Genomic DNA, 22,097 nt, shown 5'->3' on the forward strand with positions numbered 1-22,097 from the left:
AAATTAAGACTTTTTAATTACCTAGTGTCATACTAAAGAATGACTGCAGAGAAGACTCACATGCTGAGGAAATCTCAAGAATTACATTTTGAACAGGCGATATGACCACACAGAGCCAGTCCAAGATTGGATAGGGCCCATGAGCAGAATTTGATTAGGGTCTCCACTTCTTGTTTAACCGTTAACACACTAGCCATTAAAGCACAAATCATGTCTCTTTTAAAATGTGCGGAAAATGGGAGGAAGGAAGGAAGCAAGGAAGGAACAAAGGAAGTACACAAGTACGGCTGCACAATCACAAATATATAGTCATCGCAATATCAGTGTGTGCAATATTCATCCCTCAAAGGACTATGTGGAGTGCAATAACTGTTGGCTCATATAATCAAAGTTTTATGAACATGCATTTCACATGTTAATGTAATATTTAACCAGCTGGACAGAGTTCCTGGCAGCTGATGCTCACACTGGACACAAATGACATTGCCCAAAATGCTAAATGTCACGGAGTGATGAAAGCACAGCTGGGAAACAGAGAAAAGAAGAAAGAAGGCACATATCACAATATTTATCATATTTAAGAAAATAAGTAAGTAAGGAAGGAAGGAAGGAAGGAAGGAAGGAAGGAAGAAAAAAAAAGTGACATTAGGAAATATGTGAGGAAGAAAGGAAGGAAGAAAAGAAACAAAAAAGAATGGAAGAACACAGAAGGTGAAAGAAAGGACAACATTTAGACAATGAGATACAAAATAAAGTCTGGAAATACAAATATTTTTGCATATTCCTATTTTGTTTTTACTTCATTCATGTAAAAGCAAATATAATCTTATAAGCTTAATAAACTTAGCTCTTATCCAGACCTGGGAAATAATGAAATCAGTTTCCAGACGGCACAGGAACCCTGTCAGAAGCCGACGAACATAAACTAAAAATGTGACTTTGTGCTGACCTGTTGTGTTGAACCCTGGTTCTTATTTGTGGCTGTGGTGGTTGTGATGTCACTGATTGAGGGGGCGGAGTCAGAGCGGTTGCCCCCGGCTGCAGCACTGGACTGAGGGGTGATGGAGGCGGATGGCATGTCGCCGACCAACCTCGCACTGCCCTCCACTCTGATGTGCGGGTGGCCCTCTGCGGCCATGTTAAGGATGCGGAGGCCGTTGTAGTAAAAGCCGGACAGCTGTCCCTGGAACATGGCAGAACCTCGCTCGCCTCCGCCGACACGAACCGTCGTCTGGCTGTTGAAGATGGTCAGCTGGCGACCTGTACCAACACAGGCAATCGCACCCAACACACCACAGCGCACCAAGAAGAAAAAGTGGACAAACACACACACACACACACACAACACACACACACACACACATGCCAGTGGTCACATACGTGCATACGCACACACACACGCACACAAACATACAACAGTGTTTGAGTGTTACACAATCCACCCCCCCAAGGCATGGTGAGAGGATGGGATAGATTAAGCATGGCAGAGCAAATCGAAGCCGTGGAGAACCGTGGAGGAGACTGAGAGATAAGAGTGATGACAGAAAACAGAGAAAAGGAGGGGGAAGAGACTGAGGAGTCTGAGCAGAGAGATGAAGGACACGGAGAACAGCAAAAAAAGAGGAGAAGAAGAGGAATCAGAAGGCCCCGAGAAGACGGTGCTGACAGATGGCTGATATAGTGATGGCTGTGCAGCACAACATCGTATCTGAAGGAGCAACAGACAGGTAGAAAGAGAGACAGAGATCTAGAGAACTGTTGTCACAGCCCTATAAAGCATGCACAGGTTATAAGCTCTAGCACTGCTCACTGTTAAAGGGACTAGAGGCTAATTTAAGTAGCTCTGTTGAAGTTTAGGAGGAAAACATTTACATTTTTTCAAAAAGCATTGCTCTTTTAATCATTTCAAATTTACATAAATCTTACACAATAATTTGTATGTACTTTAACTTGATTACAATGTTTTTCAATACATTAAATCTTTAATAAATGCTTTATTGTTTACAATTTGATTGTGAAATTATTTACCAGTCTTAATGAAGCATCTTTTATCAGTACTTCTTTTTCTATTTTCCGATTTATTCACATTTAAATCTCTCCATCGTCCCTTTAACCTGATATTATCAGATACACACTAACAAGATACGTTCACAGGCACTAGAGTTTACACAGTATTACACACTACAACCTGTCCAACTTTTAATTACTTAGTTATGGATTTAGATTTTTAGATGTTAGTTGATGGTGCAAAATATAGTATAATCAACTGCCTTCATGTTGTATTTTTATGCTCAAAGTTTTAAGGAATTTTAATCAGGGTTTTTACCTTTGTCGAGTAGCCAATCGTCAACTACTCGACCAAGCCGATAGGGGATTCGCTGTCTGGCGATGGCCAGGCGCTCGTTATCATTGTTGCCTTTAATTTAGAGATGAAAACACAGTAGTAATTACGCACATCCATACGTGGTACAGGAGCTGGATACACAAAGAACAGCAATGAAAAGAAAGTAATGGTCTGCTCATTGTTGGCATGTCACTGAGTTAAGGTAAGCTTTATGTTTCGTTATTTTGTTTTCTAACAGAAGAGAAGCTGCACTCATTACGTTTCCAGTGAGCGGACTCTTACTCTCTGTTCATTGGGTTTAATTTAAAAAAACATTTCAGGGGTTAACATCTGCAAGAGCACAGGGAAATAATGTTACAGGTGCCACATACTGACTTTGACTGACTGAGTTTAGATTACATACACACACACACCTCACAACAACTACCTTTTATCATTTTACCTATCTGAAGCCTCATTATGTTACCTATGATTACCACTTTTAAATGTAAAAACAAACAAGTATAAATATTCAACAAAATACACTTTTTCTTTTACCTTATTTTTTTCTCTCTAGTTAAACATTTATCTCAAAATATGCCAAGTTTTAAAATTATTATTTGTCCAAAAAATGCACCAACTGTTATTATTGTCTTTTATGGTGAGAAAAAACACTAACAGCTGAATTTACTATTTACATGAACTACCTTTAACACTATTTAACAGGTCTAAAATGACACAACTGATGAGTATACAAGCTACTGTAATGACTGATCTCATTTTATGGTTTAAAAAGTCATATTTCATATCAGATCAAACATTTTTCCTTTCACTTCAAACACAAAAATAATAAAACAAATTGTATTTCTCAACCTTAGTTTGTGGAAATAAACACAGAAAGAAACAAAAGTTTATAATTAATCAGTCAGAAAAAGATAGCTTGATTTGGACTGAGGTGTAGTTGGCTCTGCCTCAGGACAGGCTGAACCGGTACTGGGTTATACAGGTGGGGCAGGGCCTACCTGAGGGGTACCGCTCTATGACTGGCAGGTCGTCCAGCTGAAGCGTCGCGTTGCCCCCGCTTCGGGTGAACCGGACTACGTGGTACTGGCCGTCATTGACAAACTTGGAGCTCTCCTCGATGTTGATGTCGTCTGTGCCAACGTTGAACACCACCCTAATGTTGCCCTTGTCCTGATTAGGAAAGGAATGTTGATTGTTAGTTCATGACTTTTTCTATATAACACTTACAAAAAATGCTTTTTTTATTAAGAAGAGAACTCAAGAGTTGTCAGTCCTATTGAGTCATTTTTCATGTACAAACACAAAAACTATACTATGAACTTATGGTAGATAATGCAACAGATGGATGGATAGACAAATGGATGCAAAACGTAGGCAGCTGGGCATGGAATAAACTCTTGAAAGCAAGATATACTTCTTTTCCAAGACACTTAAATCACATTCCAACATTTTCCACAGTTTTCCAGACTGTTTGGAACCTCTGCAGCTGAAAATGTTCGGTTTGACCCTAGCTTTACCACTGAACGTGTCAAAGTGTCCCTGGATAAAACATTAAACTTCACATTGTTTGCAATGGACTCACTGGGGAATGTGAACAACCTCAAAAAGACTAGAAACATACTACAGTGTATAAAACCTAATTTACCACGGTGGCAAAGTCTCAGCTTTTAATTTTTATAATTAGACAGTAATCATACAAAACATCAAACCAAACCTTTGACCCTCCTTTTGAATGACCTGAATGGTGCTGTATTATTATAATAGATCCAGTGTTTCATGAAACCTTACTTTATAAATTCAAGCTTTGCTGTTTATCCAGCAACTAAAAGTGACATTAATAACCCCAAAAAAGTTTTAATTAAAAGACATGAGGCTCGATAATACACAATAATCCTCATACTTAAATAAAACTTGAGCTTCTTTAAAATACCCTGGAGCTTTCCATCCAGGGTCCCAAATTAATATCATGCAGGCCTTTGTTAAAATGAGATGTGTTACAAGAGAATTAAAACAACAGAAACCATAATATACTTATTTATAATGATTTGAAATGTTGACTTTTTCGCAAATTGGGAGAAACTTCTTTGAATATTTTTTTAAAATAAACAGAGAAAATAACCTAAAAGCACTGAAAAAATGCTTAAATCCAGTTTTTGTGTGTGCTTTGTTCTTTCAGAGATGATCAACATTGAAGAACTATTAAATGTTTTTCACCAACCTTTTACAGAAATATATTATATTATATATATGATGATTCGTAGAAATCGAGAATACCTAGGCTTACCTGAGGACCTCTTTGTATAACATTTCCAGTCATTGCCTACAATGCCTGTGTGCTTGTTATAACTGCAAACATGTAAAGGTTTGTGAGGTCTCTAAAACTTGGTTGATTAATGAAGCTGTCAAATAACTAACCCAAATGCAGAAACATGGCTGAAAAGAGCTCAGCTGCTTTGTTTGTTCATGTTTCCCCCCCTAATGAGCAAATAAGTAGGATAAACCATAAAGCATTATTGTTACAGCTGAAAGAATTAATGCAATTAATGAACTGCTTACATCAAGAATGTCAGGCAACTGCACACAACGCAGATATTAATTTTAGTAGATTTACAGGCCTTACAATAAATTAGTGATGATGGATCTGAAATGCAGCACTGTCAATGTAGAATATCTATTATGATAAATTTGCATGCATTGAATGTTTATTTAGGCGAGATCAGTTGGTGCATATCCTTGAATTCGCATATAATTGAAATATATGTGTTTTAGTAATTCAGTTCAAAATGTGAAACTCAGGCATTAAATAGATGTATTACAGAGAGTCGTAGATTTCAAGCATTTATTTCTGTTCATTTAGATGATTATGACTAAGGAAAACACACATTTCAGTTTCTCAGAAAATGTCAATATTAATCAAAAAAGGCCATGTTATGGGCTACACAATCATGGCGAAGGCTGCTGGCCTTACAGTTGTCCAGCTAACAGTTACTCAGAAAATGTCATTCTAAAGCAGCTGGCTATTCTCAGTGCTGTATCAGAGCACAGTGATGGGAAGTTGAGTGAAAGGAAAAACTGAGGCACAAAAAGGTGCATAAGTAACAGGGATAGCACCAACCATGAGAGGATTGTGAAGCAAGGCTAATATCGTTCTATCTCTTCTAGACAAAGCAATTGAAAGAGCTATTGCTGCAGCTGACTTTATGTACTGTGTTTCAACCAATAGCCTTTACAAGTGGCTTAGAGTTTCTTTGTTTTAGCTGTGCTTCTCTACTAGATGAAGCCACTTAAGGAGCTGCTGCTGCCATTAACTCTTTACTTTTTCTTTAACATAGTCGGTCCTCTAGGCCAGTGCTGCTATGTTTTTCTGTGTCTGGTCTGTCTACTCAAACCTTCAGTCAGAAGAAGGTTCTGCTGGAGGTTTCTTCCTGTAAAGAGGAGTTCTCCTTTCCACTATCGCTACATGGATGCTCAGTATGAGGGATTGCTGCCAAGTTAACAACTTGGTGCATTCAACCAAACACTGTTGTTATATGCTCGGATTGATGCAATTGACTGGGTTTCCTTAGCAAAATAAACAGAACTTGATAAATAGGATAAAAATTGGAAGGCATGTATTTCACTCTGTATCATGTCTGTATGATTGTTTTTAAGGGAGTACAAATTTCTATATATAAACTGGATCTGTTTGTTTTTTACCTGTGTCTTGAGACAGCATGTTGTGAATTGGGGCTATATAAATAATTTTGAATTAATTAAATAAATTAACTTTTTGGCAATATTCTTAATTTTTCAGGTACACCTGTTTCTTATAAAGAACACCTACATTACAATGTAGCCTAGATGCTCATATTGCCTAAAAGTGACTGTGTGCTCTTACTATCTGTAGCTGAAGGTAGTCTCCAAGGCCAGATGCACTGTCCACTCGGAGTAGAATGGCATGTTTCTGCTGGGTGCTGAAGCCAAGTGCCAGCCGGTCCGCCCTGGTGCTGGGACGCTCATTAGGGGGCCATGTGTAAACGACTACGCCTCCATCGCGGCCAAAGATATAAGTTGTCCCAGCTGGGGAGCACAGTAAAAAAATCAACATGTTTATATGCCACAATGGCTTGTTTTCCTTATTCCAGATGGTACAACTGCTCATATGATGCAAAATGTTTCACAAATAAGGAGCACTTGGCAAATTAGAAATGTAATAGAAACTTTAAATGTCACATATGAACTGTTCCTCCTACAGGCCTGAATAAGATCTAAAATCTGTGTTTCCCAAATTATTCACCATTACCGCAGGAGGCTGGAATGACTCATGCAAATACCAGCTCCTACATTTGTTTCACTCAGAGGGTGACAACAAAATCACTCTGTATCTCACTTCTAAATGAGGCAACAGAGGATAATCTAGTGTTTAAGGAATTTAATGTAGCGATTTTGTTGTTTGTTGTAAGAAACGCGGCACTTCAACTGAATTCAACTGAAGAGGTCACACTTTTGTTTTTTATTTTAGTAGTAGTTGACAGCGCCCTCCTGTGGTGGCTCTGATTAATACATACCAAAAATCCACAGTGCAGAGTTTAAACGTTATGCTTCTGGTAGATTAGTCATTAATCTACAGTTAATATAAATTAAGTTAAAATGATCTAGCTGTGTTTGCATGGAGATCAAAAGCAACCATTTAAAAACAAAATTACTTACATTTTGTCAATAAGGTATAATAGATATTTAATATCCTAAACAATTGGTGGAATTGAATCTTACAGTCTTAATAGGCTGCATCGTGAACAAAGTCTTCTCTAGTTTATTTGTAGGACAGAACGGAGGGGGAATAGTCACCGTCGTTGCACAGCGGTCCAGCGTACGAAGTCATGCTGCAGTCACAGGTGAAGCCCTCCCACTGCTGCAAACAGACTCCTTGATTTGAGCAGGAATCTTCTTGACATGTTGTGCTGGGACCTGCAGTGACAGACATGGCGCTGTATAAGGTTCTTTGTTTTGATTTTTACCGCAGCCCAATGTTCATGACAGGAGTGTGCTGTTATTTTTGGGCCACATTTTACTGGAAAACTTTGCAGTCAGAAAGTTGTAAACTGTTGTGCTCTAATGACATGATTAATAGTTTAAAGTGCAGGTCATATTTATTGGCACCCCTTGGAAAGATGTGTAAAACTACTTAAAATAAATTCATCTTTTATTGCAGCAGCATAACATCATACAGAAAATGTAAGAAAAATTTTACTTTTAATTTAAAAACATTTATTCAGTTGGGAGAAAATGTAAATTTAAATGTGAATGTATTTATATAGCAATAACTTAAGTTGACCAACGTGCTTTATAGTCAAGCTACAACAAAATCACAAAAAATGCAGCAAAATTAAATAAACATAATATTAAAAAAACAAAATTAAGACTTAAAAACAAAAGTAAATAATTAATGTGCTTTTGGAATTAAATGCAATAAACATCTTTGTGGTCTGAGCAGTGCAAACATGATTCTCTAAACTACTTTGGTGCAGCTGCAGCACCAAAAATGATAAAGACTATTTTACTATATTCCAGTCTGGATCTCTAAGGATCTAAGAGAAACTGACTGTTTGACCAGAGTGCTCCAATAGGAGTGAGAATGTTAATGTTAACTAAACTTGTAGAAATACCAGGATGTTATAAAAACAAAGTATGAACAGTTGAGATACCAATACGTATGCCACCAGTGATTTTGTCAAAAAAAAAAAAAAAACCATTCTCAATGTGGGATTATTTTCCAAACTGAAATAACATGAAAGGTTGTATGTTAAGCCTTTTTACACATTTTTAGCAGGGGTACGAATAAATGTGGCCAGCACTGTAAATGCTTACTACAGTTTTGTGGACAGACTTACTAACAGAAGGATGCCATATTGCTATATAAAGAGAAGTGAACCTAAATTGGATTGCTACCAGGCGAAAAGAGTGAAATGAGGAGCACATGCATGTGGTGAGTCTAGATGTTTGGGGCAGAGGCTGGAGGAGGAGTTCACTATAAAGGCATATATCCCAATACTCTGTCTCCATCATTCTGCCAGTTTCCTCTCTGTGCCTCATGAGGAAAACATCAAACCTTGAAACTTAGTTCCCCTTGTTGAAGTTCTAACATGAGGCATGGAGGAAAGGCTGTGAAATGATTCATCAGTGGAGTATTGAATCGTAGCTACGAGTCTTTGGGGAAAAAGGGTAGAAAGCATGCAGTTAAGAAGCCAGAAAATTGGAATAGTGGGTCAAGTGGATTTAATGTCTCTAACAGTTAGAAGAGGATAAATCACCTCTGACCTTGTAATCTGGATCGCTGGGATCCACACAAACACTAAACATCACTGGGTAGTTTTTGGCACACTCAGGCGCTCACACACACTCATCCCACATGCTCACACAAAGCGATATACCTTGCAGGTCAGCTTTCATCAATGTAACTTTTGTAGGCCAAACAAAAAAGCAAACAAGCAAAATAAGTTAGATGGTTAGTCAATGCACACAGATGCCTGTGAGCTGCTGTAAGAGTGGAGCTGAGAGAGAGAACTCAATGTGCAGAAAAAAAGAGAGAACCGGATGAAAAGACAGAGTAAAAATTGTGGCTAACTGAGAGAGAGCTGGGTTAGTGGGTTATCGTTACAGCAGTGAATTGAATGAAAACTGAAAGCAAAAGAGGAAGGAACACGAGGGCTGGAACACAGGTGATGTCCTGGCGCCTCACCTTCACAACCTCTCTCCACTTGCCCCATGGTCGTCAAGGCATCAGCAAGAAGGTCCGGGAGTCGGCCATTTAGATCTAGTGTTGCCAGGCAACCTTGAAATCCCTCCCGGGAGTGAACCAGCTTTGGCAGCTCACGGTACATCTCTTTGGTAACACCCCCAATGTACAGATCACCTGTTGAGAAGCATGAAAGGATGCACTATGAACTATTTCATGTTTTTTGATTAATCTATCAAAAAAAAAAAAAAACAACTATAATATTTATCAGGCCAAAGTCTTGCATGGGCAAAGCTCCTTAGGTCCCCCCCCCCCACAATTAAGGATACTCTCACACTGTTCCTTATTATACAACATACTGTATGTTGTTTCCAAAATGTTTTAGATGGGTCCAAACATTAATAAAAACAAGAGAAGTTTGTGAAACATCAATTCCTGTCACATATATCAAGTGTGAGCATTGTTACACTCCCTGTACAAATGTGTTTTGGGATGCAAGTTGCAAAATATACAGATTATTGTCACCTGTCCTTTTTTTTCCATAGTTAATAATTACTTTAAGATTTTGGGATTAAAGTTCAATGCATAAGTGGTCAGACAATTATGAGCTCAATTATAAGTAAACAGGAATAACTCCTCTGGCATGTCAGCCATTCCAAGCATATGGCAGGCTGAGATGTGCAAATCTTCATAAGAGCAGACAGGGCGTCTGCAGAGCGTAGCAAGAGATTGACTGTTATCAGGTAATTTCTATGACATTTGCATAGCATTTATATACATTTCATTGCAGTGGTGCCTATGCATGTTGTATATTGCATTTAGTGCAATGTTTATGCCACAGATGCTACAGTATCAGATGAGAAAAGCAATGCTGGATTATCATTCCCATAAATGATGTGAAAGGGATATAAGTAACAAGATAAATGGCTTATGTACCTGATAAGTCTCCGGCATCAATAATTTTGTTTTCATGGTCATTTTGTCAAGAAGCTGTGAGTCAGTAAAATAAACAGCCTACGCTGGACTTACTACCTGAGAAGATATAACAGCTGATTACCAGCTAACATAAACTTGCCAGCCTCACATAATTTCCTTAAAAAGAGAAAAACACATCTTGTGCAATAAGCATTTTTACCTAAACACTATAATTACAACTAGCTTGTATATTTTAGACCTGGGCATTTTAAATCTTAGATGTCCCGATGACCCATGGAGGTCGAGATATGCATAAATTGTGAATTCAACATGCAGATTTAAAAAACAAAAACAAAAACAAAACAGCAGCTCAAAAGACTGATACAGAATGTAGAGTTTTGGACTTCTAAGCAAGGGCTGCACAAAATATCATCACTTCAATGGCAGCATGTGGCTTAGTTTAACTTCAAATTCCTTTTTGGAAAAGCAATATTTGCTATATTTGCTGGTTGTCATTCATAGTCATTATAAATACCCATTTTGCATGGCAAAAATATATGTATCCCATTGCAAAGAGTCCCAGTGCAGTAGATGCACATACCTGACACAAATAAGGCTCACAGAGAGTCGTGAAAGTAATACTGTCACAATCCAACTTTCTAGTAACATCATGCAGCCTTACGGTTAAGTATTTATTTACTTGAGTCAAAGGTAAAGTGTCTGTGTTAGTAGAGAACAGACATCTTGAATTAACACGATCAGACTAAACATGCAGTGAAATTCAAAAAATACAATAAAAATCATATTCAGATTTTATAATCAACTATATCTTTGGGATCATTGTGTTAAACCAATGATCCACTCCTCAACAATAATCAGAGTTACTCATGTGGTTCTTTGGGAAGAATAATTGCCCATCCGTGATATATATTATGCTAGGGTCTTCCACCACCATGTGGCCTGACCTTCTTCCTGTTGGTTCTCTGGTGGTTTAACTGACACTGACTTTGAATCTCATTTCAATACATGAGATTTCAGTAGGATATAAAGTGTGATCTTCCGAATACCAGTAGCTGAAAGTGATTTAAAACTAATATCATGAGTACACAGCAAGCAAACAACTACAAATAAATCCTGTATGTGATATTATTATAAAGATGCTATTTTAGCAGCTGTAATTACAGTAGGTGCATTTATGTTATTAAAATAAAAGGAAATATATCATATCATTAACTCTTTTATTATGCTTTAAACATTTCAACAGCACAATGAAACCAATTAAACCTTGGTATTTCTTCTCAAGGGTATCATCCTCTTAGGATCTTCTATCAACCCATGCCTATATACACATTTACACATTTTGCATTAGACAGTTCTGTGACAGGAGCAACAAATTGACAGTGAATAGCTGTCAGTTTGATTTAATAATTTAAAAACAATTAATTGATTATGCATGCTTTTACCCCAAAATGTTCCAGCGGGAAGAATGGTTAATTGCTTTTTTTAATGAATGCAACTCTATAAAACAGATACCACTCTCATGTCTGTATGATAATATACAGCCGCTGCCTGGAGACACTTAACTTAGTTTAGCACAAACACTGGAATTTGAAAGATACTGGAAGCTTAACTCTATCCAAAGGCAAGAAAACAACCTCTCTTAGCTGATTGGCCAGGAATAGTCTGGCACCCAACTCTTTGAAAGAAATAACTAAATTGGTTCCAGTCTTTGTTTTTGCAGTGATTAAAAACAGGCAAGGTGTCAATTAGGTGACTTAAGAGGGAGAGGTAGATTGTCTATTTCCCAAATGCCGAATGTCTCCTTTAACCTTTCTATCATTTTAGGACTAAGCGTTTAACCATTCAATGCCAAGACAATCTTCTATGAAATACCAGGCTAATAACTGAATGTTACAAGCTCCATCAACCCTAACCCTAATGTTCTACTTTTTTTTGCACACCTTTTAAGTCAAGGTTCTTGGCTCCCATTGTGGTCTGAGTGGTAACTTTGGTGTCAATCTTGACTGTGTGGAGATTGTTCGTGTCCCTGGAAATGTGTACATTGTGCCAGTGGTTGTCATTGAGCGGACTGTTGGAGTTGCCCTTGATCAAGTGCGCTCCATTCCCCAGGTCAGAGATGTAATGAAGGTAACTGGAAAAAAATGACAAGGAAAAGGGTTAAAGAGAATGAGGAAGAGGGAGAAGGTAAATTAATCACTCTCGTGATGAAGAACAACACAGGGTCACACACTTTGGGGCATTATTAACTATCTTGTACAAGCTTAATTACAAGACTTAAAGTAGAGGTGCTGGGTTAGTGCATTTTTCACATTGTACATTTAACAGGCCACTTTAATCTTACTGTTCAAATCTTTTCTCTTTATCAAGGACTAACCCACTTTAAACAGAAAAAAACCCTAAAAAAGAACAACACCTGAGCACAAATAGTGCCTCCAAGTGGTTGAAGTTGCTTAAGGATGACTACAGGTCCTTCTCAAAATATTAGCATATTGTGATAAAGTTCATTATTTTCCATAATGTCATGATGAAAATTTAACATTCATATATTTTAGATTCATTGCACACTAACTGAAATATTTCAGGTCTTTTATTGTCTTAATACGGATGATTTTGGCATACAGCTCATGAAAACCTAAAATTCCTATCTCACAAAATGAGCATATTATTAAAAGGGTCTCTAAACGAGCTATGAACCTAATCATCTGAATCAACGAGTTAACTCTAAACACCTGCAAAAGATTCCTGAGGCCTTTAAAACTCCCAGCCTGGTTCATCACTCAAAACCCCAATCATGGGTAAGACTGCCGACCTGACTGCTGTCCAGAAGGCCACTATTGACACCCTCAAGCAAGAGAGTAAGACACAGAAAGAAATTTCTGAACGAATAGGCTGTTCCCACAGTGCTGTATCAAGGCACCTCAGTGGGAAGTCTGTGGGAAGGAAAAAGTGTGGCAGAAAACGCTGCACAACGAGAAGAGGTGACCAGACCCTGAGGAAGATTGTGGAGAAGGGCCGATTCCAGACCTTGGGGGACCTGCGGAAGCAGTGGACTGAGTCTGGAGTAGAAACATCCAGAGCCATCGTGCACAGGCGTGTGCAGGAAATGGGCTACAGGTGCCGCATTCCCCAGGTCAAGCCACTTTTGAACCAGAAACAGCGGCTGAAGCGCCTGACCTGGGCTACAGAGAAGCAGCACTGGACTGTTGCTCAGTGGTCCAAAGTACTTTTTTCGGATGAAAGCAAATTCTGCATGTCATTCGGAAATCAAGGTGCCAGAGTCTGGAGGAAGACTGGGGAGAAGGGAAATGCCAAAATGCCAGAAGTCCAGTGTCAAGTACCCACAGTCAGTGATGGTCTGGGGTGCCGTGTCAGCTGCTGGTGTTGGTCCACTGTGTTTTATCAAGGGCAGGGTCAATGCAGCTAGCTATCAGGAGATTTTGGAGCACTTCATGCTTCCATCTGCTGAAAAGCTTTATGGAGATGAAGATTTCATTTTTCAGCACGACCTGGCACCTGCTCACAGTGCCAAAACCACTGGTAAATGGTTTACTGACCATGGTATCACTGTGCTCAATTGGCCTGCCAACTCTCCTGACCTGAACCCCATAGAGAATCTGTGGGATATTGTGAAGAGAACGTTGAGAGACTCAAGACCCAACACTCTGGATGAGCTAAAGGCCGCTATCGAAGCATCCTGGGCCTCCATAAGACCTCAGCAGTGCCACAGGCTGATTGCCTCCATGCCACGCCGCATTGAAGCAGTCATTTCTGCCAAAGGATTCCCGACCAAGTATTGAGTGCATAACTGTACATGATTATTTGAAGGTTGACGTTTTTTGTATTAACAACACTTTTCTTTTATTGGTCGGATTAAATATGCTAATTTTGTGAGATAGGAATTTTGGGTTTTCATGAGCTGTATGCCAAAATCATCCGTATTAAGACAATAAAAGACCTGAAATATTTCAGTTAGTGTGCAATGAATCTAAAATATATGAATGTTAAATTTTCATCATGACATTATGGAAAATAATGAACTTTATCACAATATGCTAATATTTTGAGAAGGACCTGTAAGTCAATGTTTTAAGGTAGCCATCACAAAGCCCTGATGTCAGTTACATATCAAATTTGTAAAGGGGGCCCTAAAAACCTGGCTCAGATATATCTGTCAGGATGAATGGGCCAAAACAGCAGCAAACTATTATGAGAATCTTGTTGAATTAAACCCAAACGTTTGATCCAAATCATAGTTTACAATCATTTTTCTGATTTAATGTCAAACAGTGAGGAAAAAAATTATAATGTGGCTTTTCAGTGTTTGTAAATATTTGGTTTCAACTGTATTTATACTTTTATACAACACAGTATATATAAGGAGAGGATACTGCATTATTATCACCCACTTTTTTATTATTCAGCTCACCCTTTAACCAACTCAATGACGATGAAGTCATTGCCATCTCCCCGGTTGAAGAGAATAAGACCATCTGGGGACGTTGTCTTGAACTGCATGAAGAGGTGCATGGAGTAATAGGCCTGCAGCGTGGGCAGCGTGACGAAGCTGGAGCGGGAGCGGAAGGTGATGGGGTCAGCCACGATGCTCTTGTAACCGATGACGGCGTTGAGTTCACAGTAGTCAATGTCACCGTTCTTGCACAGGTCAATGTAGGGCATGCCGTTCAGTGTCAGGCCCTGGAGGTGGCCAATGAAGTTGGAGGGCACGATAGGCATGAAGCGCTTCTCCGTCACAATGCCCGTCTCCACGTTGTGAAACTCAAGCTGGGTGTGGTCGCCCGCCATCTGACCTGGTGGCGGTGGGGTAAACTTCAGAGGTGAACGGTCTGGACAGACGTGGTTCTACAAGAGCTGATCTACTCTAACGCAAACACTTATTTCAACACAAGAGATGCTGATTTCAGTACTTAGTAGATATTTTCACTTACGATTAAAAATGTCATCCATGAACAAATACTATAACCAATTATAGCACTACAAAAGTTGTAAATAACGTCTAATTTCTTCATATTTTTTTAAAAGGAGCCAAACCTTCTTGCAATCATTTAAATGGATCAGCACTACTTGAAGATTTTTGAAGGTCTTACAAATTCCTTCTTTGGACTTATATGTGACTAGGACAGCATATCATTCAATTTGTGCTTAAAGAAAAACTGGAGAAGGCCTAAAACATTCTTTAAAACAACTAAGTTTTACACATAAAACTCAACCAAACCAAATGTATAACGTTTACTTTTTATTTAAAACAAAAATACAACAGCTAATTCTGCTGCTCCTCAAATAATAAAACAAAATTCATTACATTTGTAATATTGCTGTATTTAACACTTCTTTTACTTCTTTTTTCTTATATCAGAAAAAATATAAAATAAACTCCAACTAAATTTGGTGTTTATTGAGAGGAATACTGCCCCTTTTTGTGTGCACTTTTTAAAGAGTTACACAAGCTGCTATTAGCTGGTTAATTAGTGGGGCTATCTGCTCAGGTAGAGCCTTCAGTCAGCTGCTTAGCAGACATGCTGCTAGCGGTGTACCAACTATAGTTTTAAATCAGTGTTACATTAACAATAGTCATAGGTGGCACAGTTTAGTTTCCACACCATGACTGTTTGTGTTTTTCAAACAGTCAAATTTGTTTTTCCTGTAAGCAAAGTAAAGGTGTAGTTGTACTCTTTTTATTCAGCTGACTTGCAGTGTGTAGCAAAGGGTGGGGCAGGGGCTTAAACAGTAGGAACATAACAGAACGTTTTAGCGGTTTTGAAAAAAGTAACATCACTGTATAACCTGATACTGCAAAATGGCCCATGCGTACTCACAGAAAGTATCTGCAAGCTGTGTCTCTAAGAAAGGACTTCCAAGATCAGTTGATCATCAACTATTTGGAAAATGACCATGTTGTGGCTAAAATACTTTTTTTCTATCCAGCTTATTTTTAGACAAGCCTTTACAACAGTCTGATCATCCAAAACTGGCTAAAATAGAATTAAAGTCCTCGAGGAGTGGTGTTCTGCAACTTTTGGATGCATCTCCAGTCCGACGCACCTGAATGGCTGGATTACCTACTCTGCATGCGAATAAACTCCTCAGAGTCTTGTTTCTAATTATTTAAAGTAGGAGTAGAGTAGCAGAAACACATCTTTGTTGCAGAACACCAGCCTTCCAGGACTAGAGTTTGAGATCCTAAATATAGATATAACAAAAGAGCCTTTTTTGTCATGGTCGGTGTTCGGTGGGTGTTTTTTTTGCTTCCAGATATCACTATGGCTTTACCCTCATCAGCTTTAGTTATATTGTGTTATTAGGAACCTTGCTTCCTGTTTTATTTGTAAAAGTCTTAGTGTAACTTTCAATGCTTATCTTCCTTATTATTGTCTTTATTGTTTGCACCTGTGCCTCGTCAATCTGACTGTGTTTATTTATGGTCTACTTTTATCAGTCTCGCTGTTTCCCCAGCCAGTGGGTCAAACAGTGATTTCCTATTTTGAATTTAAGCATTTTGTACTTTTAAGGATTGGTTGAGTAACAGCAGCTCTGAAATGGCTGCATCTTTAGTCTTTTTCTACCAAAATCTTTTGGTTCCAGTCATCTTGTGCCCCTGAGGTCTTAAATTTATGCCCTGTTCTTAACCACTTTCCACCATTTCGTGACATATTTCATACCTGAATGATTCAAAGGTCAGAATTAAATAGCATACATTCCTGAAAATGGCTACTTACTGGACTAAAACTAAAATTAATGAGGAAGCCGTTACTGTCCAAAGAAAAACCTGAAAGACCTTCAGAAAGTATGAAGAAACGTTGATCAAGACCATTTCTTAAAAGTAAAAAAAAAAAACTAAAATATTAAAAAGGACTTTTGCACAAGGCTGTCTATAAAAAAACACATCTTGTGTAAAACACGAGGAGTGGACAATCAGAGCAGCCCAAGCAGAAAGCGAATTTACAAGGTTGCAGTGGTTACCTTCAACAGTCTGTAGGTCGTCCACGGTGAGTTTGAGGGTCTTGCCGCGTCGGACTACCCTCACCGTGTGCCATTCATTATCATTGAGGCCCGACCCAGCAAAGATGGTCTCTGGGCCTTTACCTACACATAGCCCAGAGCACCATTAACAAAATGCACAAAGAGGTGGAGAGAAACAGAGAGATATAGAGACAGGAGAAGAAAACCAGAAGGAGAGAAAGCAGAAAGCCAGGCAGGTTGAATAAAAAAAATGTGAGCACAGATTCGAGGAAATGGAAGCTGGGAGCAGAGGGGGGAGGAATCATACATATCCTGGGGAGACAAACACCTCTGTGCCATCTCACAAAACACAGACAAGTCTCCTTCAAGATACAGCAGAGAGACAAGTGATGAGACACACACAGACTGATAGATTAACATAAGGGAATGCTTTGGGTGCCTAAGATGGAGGCTGTGAGTCACAACAGGCCCATGCTAAGACAATTCATCTGTGGACAAACAACACCGCCATGATGACCACCTACAACCCACGCAAACACACACTGCACACTCATACCTGTTTTAACTGCCCCCAAACCTTTCAACCATTAACGCATTAACAGTGTCTTGAACATTTTCCCATTTTGTTGCATCACAACCACAAACTTTATGGTAGTTTAATTCAATTTTATGATAGACCAAGACAAAGTAGTGTCTTATTCTGACACAGAAGGGAAGTGATACATGGTTTTCTAAAACCTTAACTAATAAAAAACTAAAAGGTATGTCATTTGTATTCAGCACCCCTGGTCCAATACTTTGTAGAACCACCTTTCACAGAAATTATAGCTGCAAGGTTTTAATAGCCTTGCACATCTAGAGACTGAAAACTTTGTCTGTTCTTTGCAAAAGAGCTCAAGCTAAGTCACGGTGGATGGGTAGCATCTTGTAAAATCAGTTCTCAACCTATGATACAGATCAGATAGAATCTGGACTTTGACTGGGCCATTCTATTACATGGAAATGTATAGATCTAAACCATTCCACTGTTGCTCCGGCTGTAGTGTCACCTCTTTCCCAGCTTCGAACAGCTTTTCCTGCTCTGTATTAATTTTCCTTCATCTTTCCATAAACTCTGACTAGCTTCCCGTCTCTCTGCAACAGCATGCTATTACCACCATGTTTAATTCTGAGGAAGGTGTGTTTACGGCGAAAGGCAGTTTTAGTTTTACCTTAGACCTAGCCTTTTGCCTGTTCTCTAACAGACCTGTGAGGCCTCTACAGAACAGCTGCATTTATACTCAGATTAAATTACACACAGGTGGACTTTATTTACTAGTTACTTAACTTCTAAAGGCAGTTGAGTATGTTGAATTTTATTTATCAGAGTAAAGAGGGCTGAGTACATATGCATATTTTTCAGATTTTTATTTAGGAATTCTGAATACCTTCAATCCTTTCCCTTCTACTTAATTATTAAACACATTGATATTTGTGGTTGTAACGTGAAAAAATATGAATAAGCTCCATTGGTATGAATACTTTTACAATACACTGCAATTTTAATTAGTGTTTCAACAGAAGCGCAATGCTTCAGCAGGCCTCAAGGTGGCACTACACACACAGAGGAGCCACAGAGTGCTCTCCAAGGTGCTGACATGCAGCAAAATGAAAGAAGCTGTGATGTCTTTGCATGATGTCTCTCTCACTGTCCATCTACAATCCATATCTTCACATACTTGAATGCACACATTTGACAGACTGACAGCGTCCCCTTGCTCTACACTTTACAACCACTGCTCCAACCTTGAACACGACATACATACACACACACAAACACACGCACACACACTGAAGTTCCTTTCCTTCTCAGAAGCGCTTTGGGCTGGTGAGGTGTGACTGAATCTGCTTACAGTGACCTATAGGAGGTAATGATGGTGGGGCGGGGGGAGGTGAGAAGTAAACTGACCCGAACAGATTTTGCTGCAGAAAATGTCAAGCATGTCTACATCAATCACAGAGGCACGCAGGCAGGGCTCGTACACAAATACAAACTCCCAGGTAGGGAGGTAGAGAGCAATGCTGACGAGCAAACTTAATTAAACAAATATGAGAAGCCAAAGAATGGAAGTGGCAGCCTGAAACGGCAAAGTGTGCATTTGCAGAGCTGAAAGAGTGTGTTGTCCATTAAGAGAGGACACAGGGTTCCCCTGAGGAGACTCAGCTGTGCTCTAGGCAATGCATGTCATCCAGTTACCATGGATCACTGCTTACCACCGGAGTAAGGCAGGAGAATATGTGTAAGGTTGTGTGAGTGGATGCATGTGTGTGTTTGTGTGTGTGTGGTTTTCCACATGTAACTGAATACTCAGAGAATGAGCAGACTGAAGTGAGAGTGAGGCAGTGATCTGTCTCAACCTTGGAGCAGACAAACAAGCACCTATTTTTGGGTTAGAGTTAAAAGGGCATCGAGCATGATGAGTTGAGACTAATAGACTGTCTGCAGTCTGTCGGCTTTTTGCTGCAGAGGAAACACCAATCAAAGCAAATAAAATAAACCACCGAGGATTATAAGTGGGGAGGAATAATGAAAACAAAATGGAGAAAAGCAATTCATATTTCATTAGCACTAAATAACAAATTGCTTTTTTCTTGAACGATAAGCCTCAAATCTCTGCAATGCCAAAGCTTTTATTTGACTGCTGAGTGGACTGTTTCAGTGGCGCCTGGGTGTTAGATAAATTTCTTGTTCCCCTTTTGAATATGATATGCATAATTTATTGTATGCACAGCGTGCCAGAAAAGTGGTTGCCTACTGAAATCTTCATTGAGACGACCGGTCTAAAATTGGCCTGCAGACAGTCGGAATGGCAGCGGCAGCGTTGTGTGGCTAGCGGGGTTTCTATGGCAACTGCAGTCGTCCATTTCACCACCTCTTCACCGTCACAGAGTATTGCCCCCCGCAAACACCACCACCACACTCTCTCCTTACTCCATCTCGCTCGTTCTCCGTGGTCGTGACAGAAACTCCACATGAGGGAATTAAAACTCCGTCGGGGGACTTGGCTCCGATCGCAGCAGGATGGACGGAAACATCGGCCAGAAAAAAGCACAAATTCATATGGGCAATAAAAAAGAAACACTCCTCAGCAATAGGTTATGTGTTTGAATGGTAAAACAACAAGAGAGAGGAGAAATCATTCATTGATCCACCTGCTTTCTCTCCTTCCTTCTTAACACACTTAATTTCCCTATTACCCCTCCTACTAATCTTCTTTGCTCTTCCTCATATTTTTCTAATAATACACCTCCCACTTCCTCTCCTCCATCTATCCTTCTCTGCTAAAATGGCCGACCTGGAAAACCCTGGCCCTCAGCAAAAAAATTGTGCCTCTCCCTGCAGTGTAGGCTAACGTGCACGCATTTCCCATACCTCTGCCATTCAATAACACGCGCATGTAACTGCAAGCAGACATATGGAACAAAGATATGTTGAATAAGAGATTAAGATGAAACTGATGAACATGACAAAAGGAGGAAAAACTGGTCAGAGACATTAAAAGCACTCACTACATAACACACACATACTGAGGAAGAGGAGGAGGAAGGGAGGAGTTAGGTGAGATGGAGGATCACTTACTGGCTGTACAGTTTATCCTGATACAGTCTGGAGGGAGAGCAGAACAGAGGGTTAATGCTGCACACATAGACATATACTCCCCACGCCCTGGGGACGCACACGTCGACACACCCTGCACATACGCTTTGCAAATACACTGCTAAGGAAACACTCACTGGACCATGAAATGGACTCTGTGTTTTCTTATAACAGTGTGCTGCAAAATTCTTCTTCTCCGAGTGTGAAATTTGTTGGTAAATCTGGAGGAGAATCTAAATAATTCAATTTGGATGTAAAACAGTATGGTAATTGGCTACACTGGCCTGAGCGACAACTTTAGTTTGAGATGGGTCATGTGAGTCAGTTTGTCTAATGACACCTGTAGCGTAAACCAACTTTTGGTTTTGGCCCTGCAGAGACTCTTTGTGTTTCTGCCCACTTCAGCTGGTTAGCTGAATTTTATGATAAAATGAAACTTCTTTTTAGCTTTCTGAAAATAACAAGCTGGATTCTCAAAATGTCATGTTTTCTCTGATAGTCCTAACTGTTACACCATTTTGCTAGTATATTAATCACCATTATTGTGACTGAGGTCCTTGTTGATACTCTGCATCTACACAAGCTTTATCTCCCAGATGCTGAGAAGGGAGTCCAAATTTGGTAGTGTGATTTTTCCTCTCCAAATAACTGGTTGTCATAGTTGCACCAAAATCCACTTCTGATTGGCTGTTCAATGTGCTGTGACAAAATGTTTTAACCAAAGAAGCAGGATGGGACCCAGTCCCGGGAACTGATCAATCCTAAGGGACTGTGGTTGTAATAAATTTGTTTTGCATCAGGTCTGCACAAAAACTGGTAAACGTATATCGGCATCGCTACATCAGTGTGTGCAAAAATTGTAATACAAAGTACTGTTTGGACTGGCTATTACATTTTTAGTGTCATGTTCACATGTTTCATGCTAATGTATTATAAGATCTGTGGATGGAGTCTTACTATTGTAAATGCCCACAGCTGACATAAACAATAGCGCCAAAAATGCTGAAGGACGCAAATGAATAATAGAGGAGTGAAGAAAACAGGGATTTATCACGACTGATATAATGATAGCAGTATTGGTTAATATCATCTCAAATGAATGAATTTCCAATATGATACATAAAAGCTGAAGAATTATTCTGGTGGCTCCTAAACCTTCCGAGAAACCCTTATTTCTTTTCTACCTCTTCTCAGTCTTCTCTCTTAAATTAAAATAGGTCTAAATTAGACCACTGAAGGAACCTTCCTCTTGACATCTTAGAGTGAAATAAGTTGTTGTCAACTTAAAGGTGTTCAATCAGCTTTAATTCTTGTAGGAAATTGCATTCATCTTCTATCCATCAGCTGCAGTTAGTTTTATTGACAGGTTATGAGACGGATTTGATTTTTGATAACCAGTGAGACTGATTGGTTAAGTGTCAATTAAAGTAGCTGATTTCCGCTACACACCGAACACATGCCAGTAATTTAGTTGCCCTTTTAGA

At 39.2% G+C, this 22,097-nt stretch overlaps 1 protein-coding gene across 1 annotated transcript in view; it reads right to left on the reverse strand.

Annotated features, from left to right (window-relative positions):
- The window catches only part of nrxn1a (neurexin 1a), a 99,600-nt gene that overhangs the window by 13,255 nt on the left and 64,248 nt on the right, over nucleotides 1-22,097 (reverse strand). The window contains 10 exon segments of the mRNA XM_047376692.1: nucleotides 950-1,260; nucleotides 2,327-2,416; nucleotides 3,346-3,517; nucleotides 6,225-6,406; nucleotides 7,175-7,294; nucleotides 9,066-9,239; nucleotides 11,939-12,129; nucleotides 14,425-14,806; nucleotides 16,977-17,099; nucleotides 20,596-20,622. Coding sequence (XP_047232648.1) covers nucleotides 950-1,260; nucleotides 2,327-2,416; nucleotides 3,346-3,517; nucleotides 6,225-6,406; nucleotides 7,175-7,294; nucleotides 9,066-9,239; nucleotides 11,939-12,129; nucleotides 14,425-14,806; nucleotides 16,977-17,099; nucleotides 20,596-20,622 — 1,772 coding nt within the window.

The sequence above is a fragment of the Girardinichthys multiradiatus genome, chromosome 10, assembly GCF_021462225.1.
Source record: "Girardinichthys multiradiatus isolate DD_20200921_A chromosome 10, DD_fGirMul_XY1, whole genome shotgun sequence".
Taxonomy (NCBI): domain Eukaryota; kingdom Metazoa; phylum Chordata; class Actinopteri; order Cyprinodontiformes; family Goodeidae; genus Girardinichthys; species Girardinichthys multiradiatus.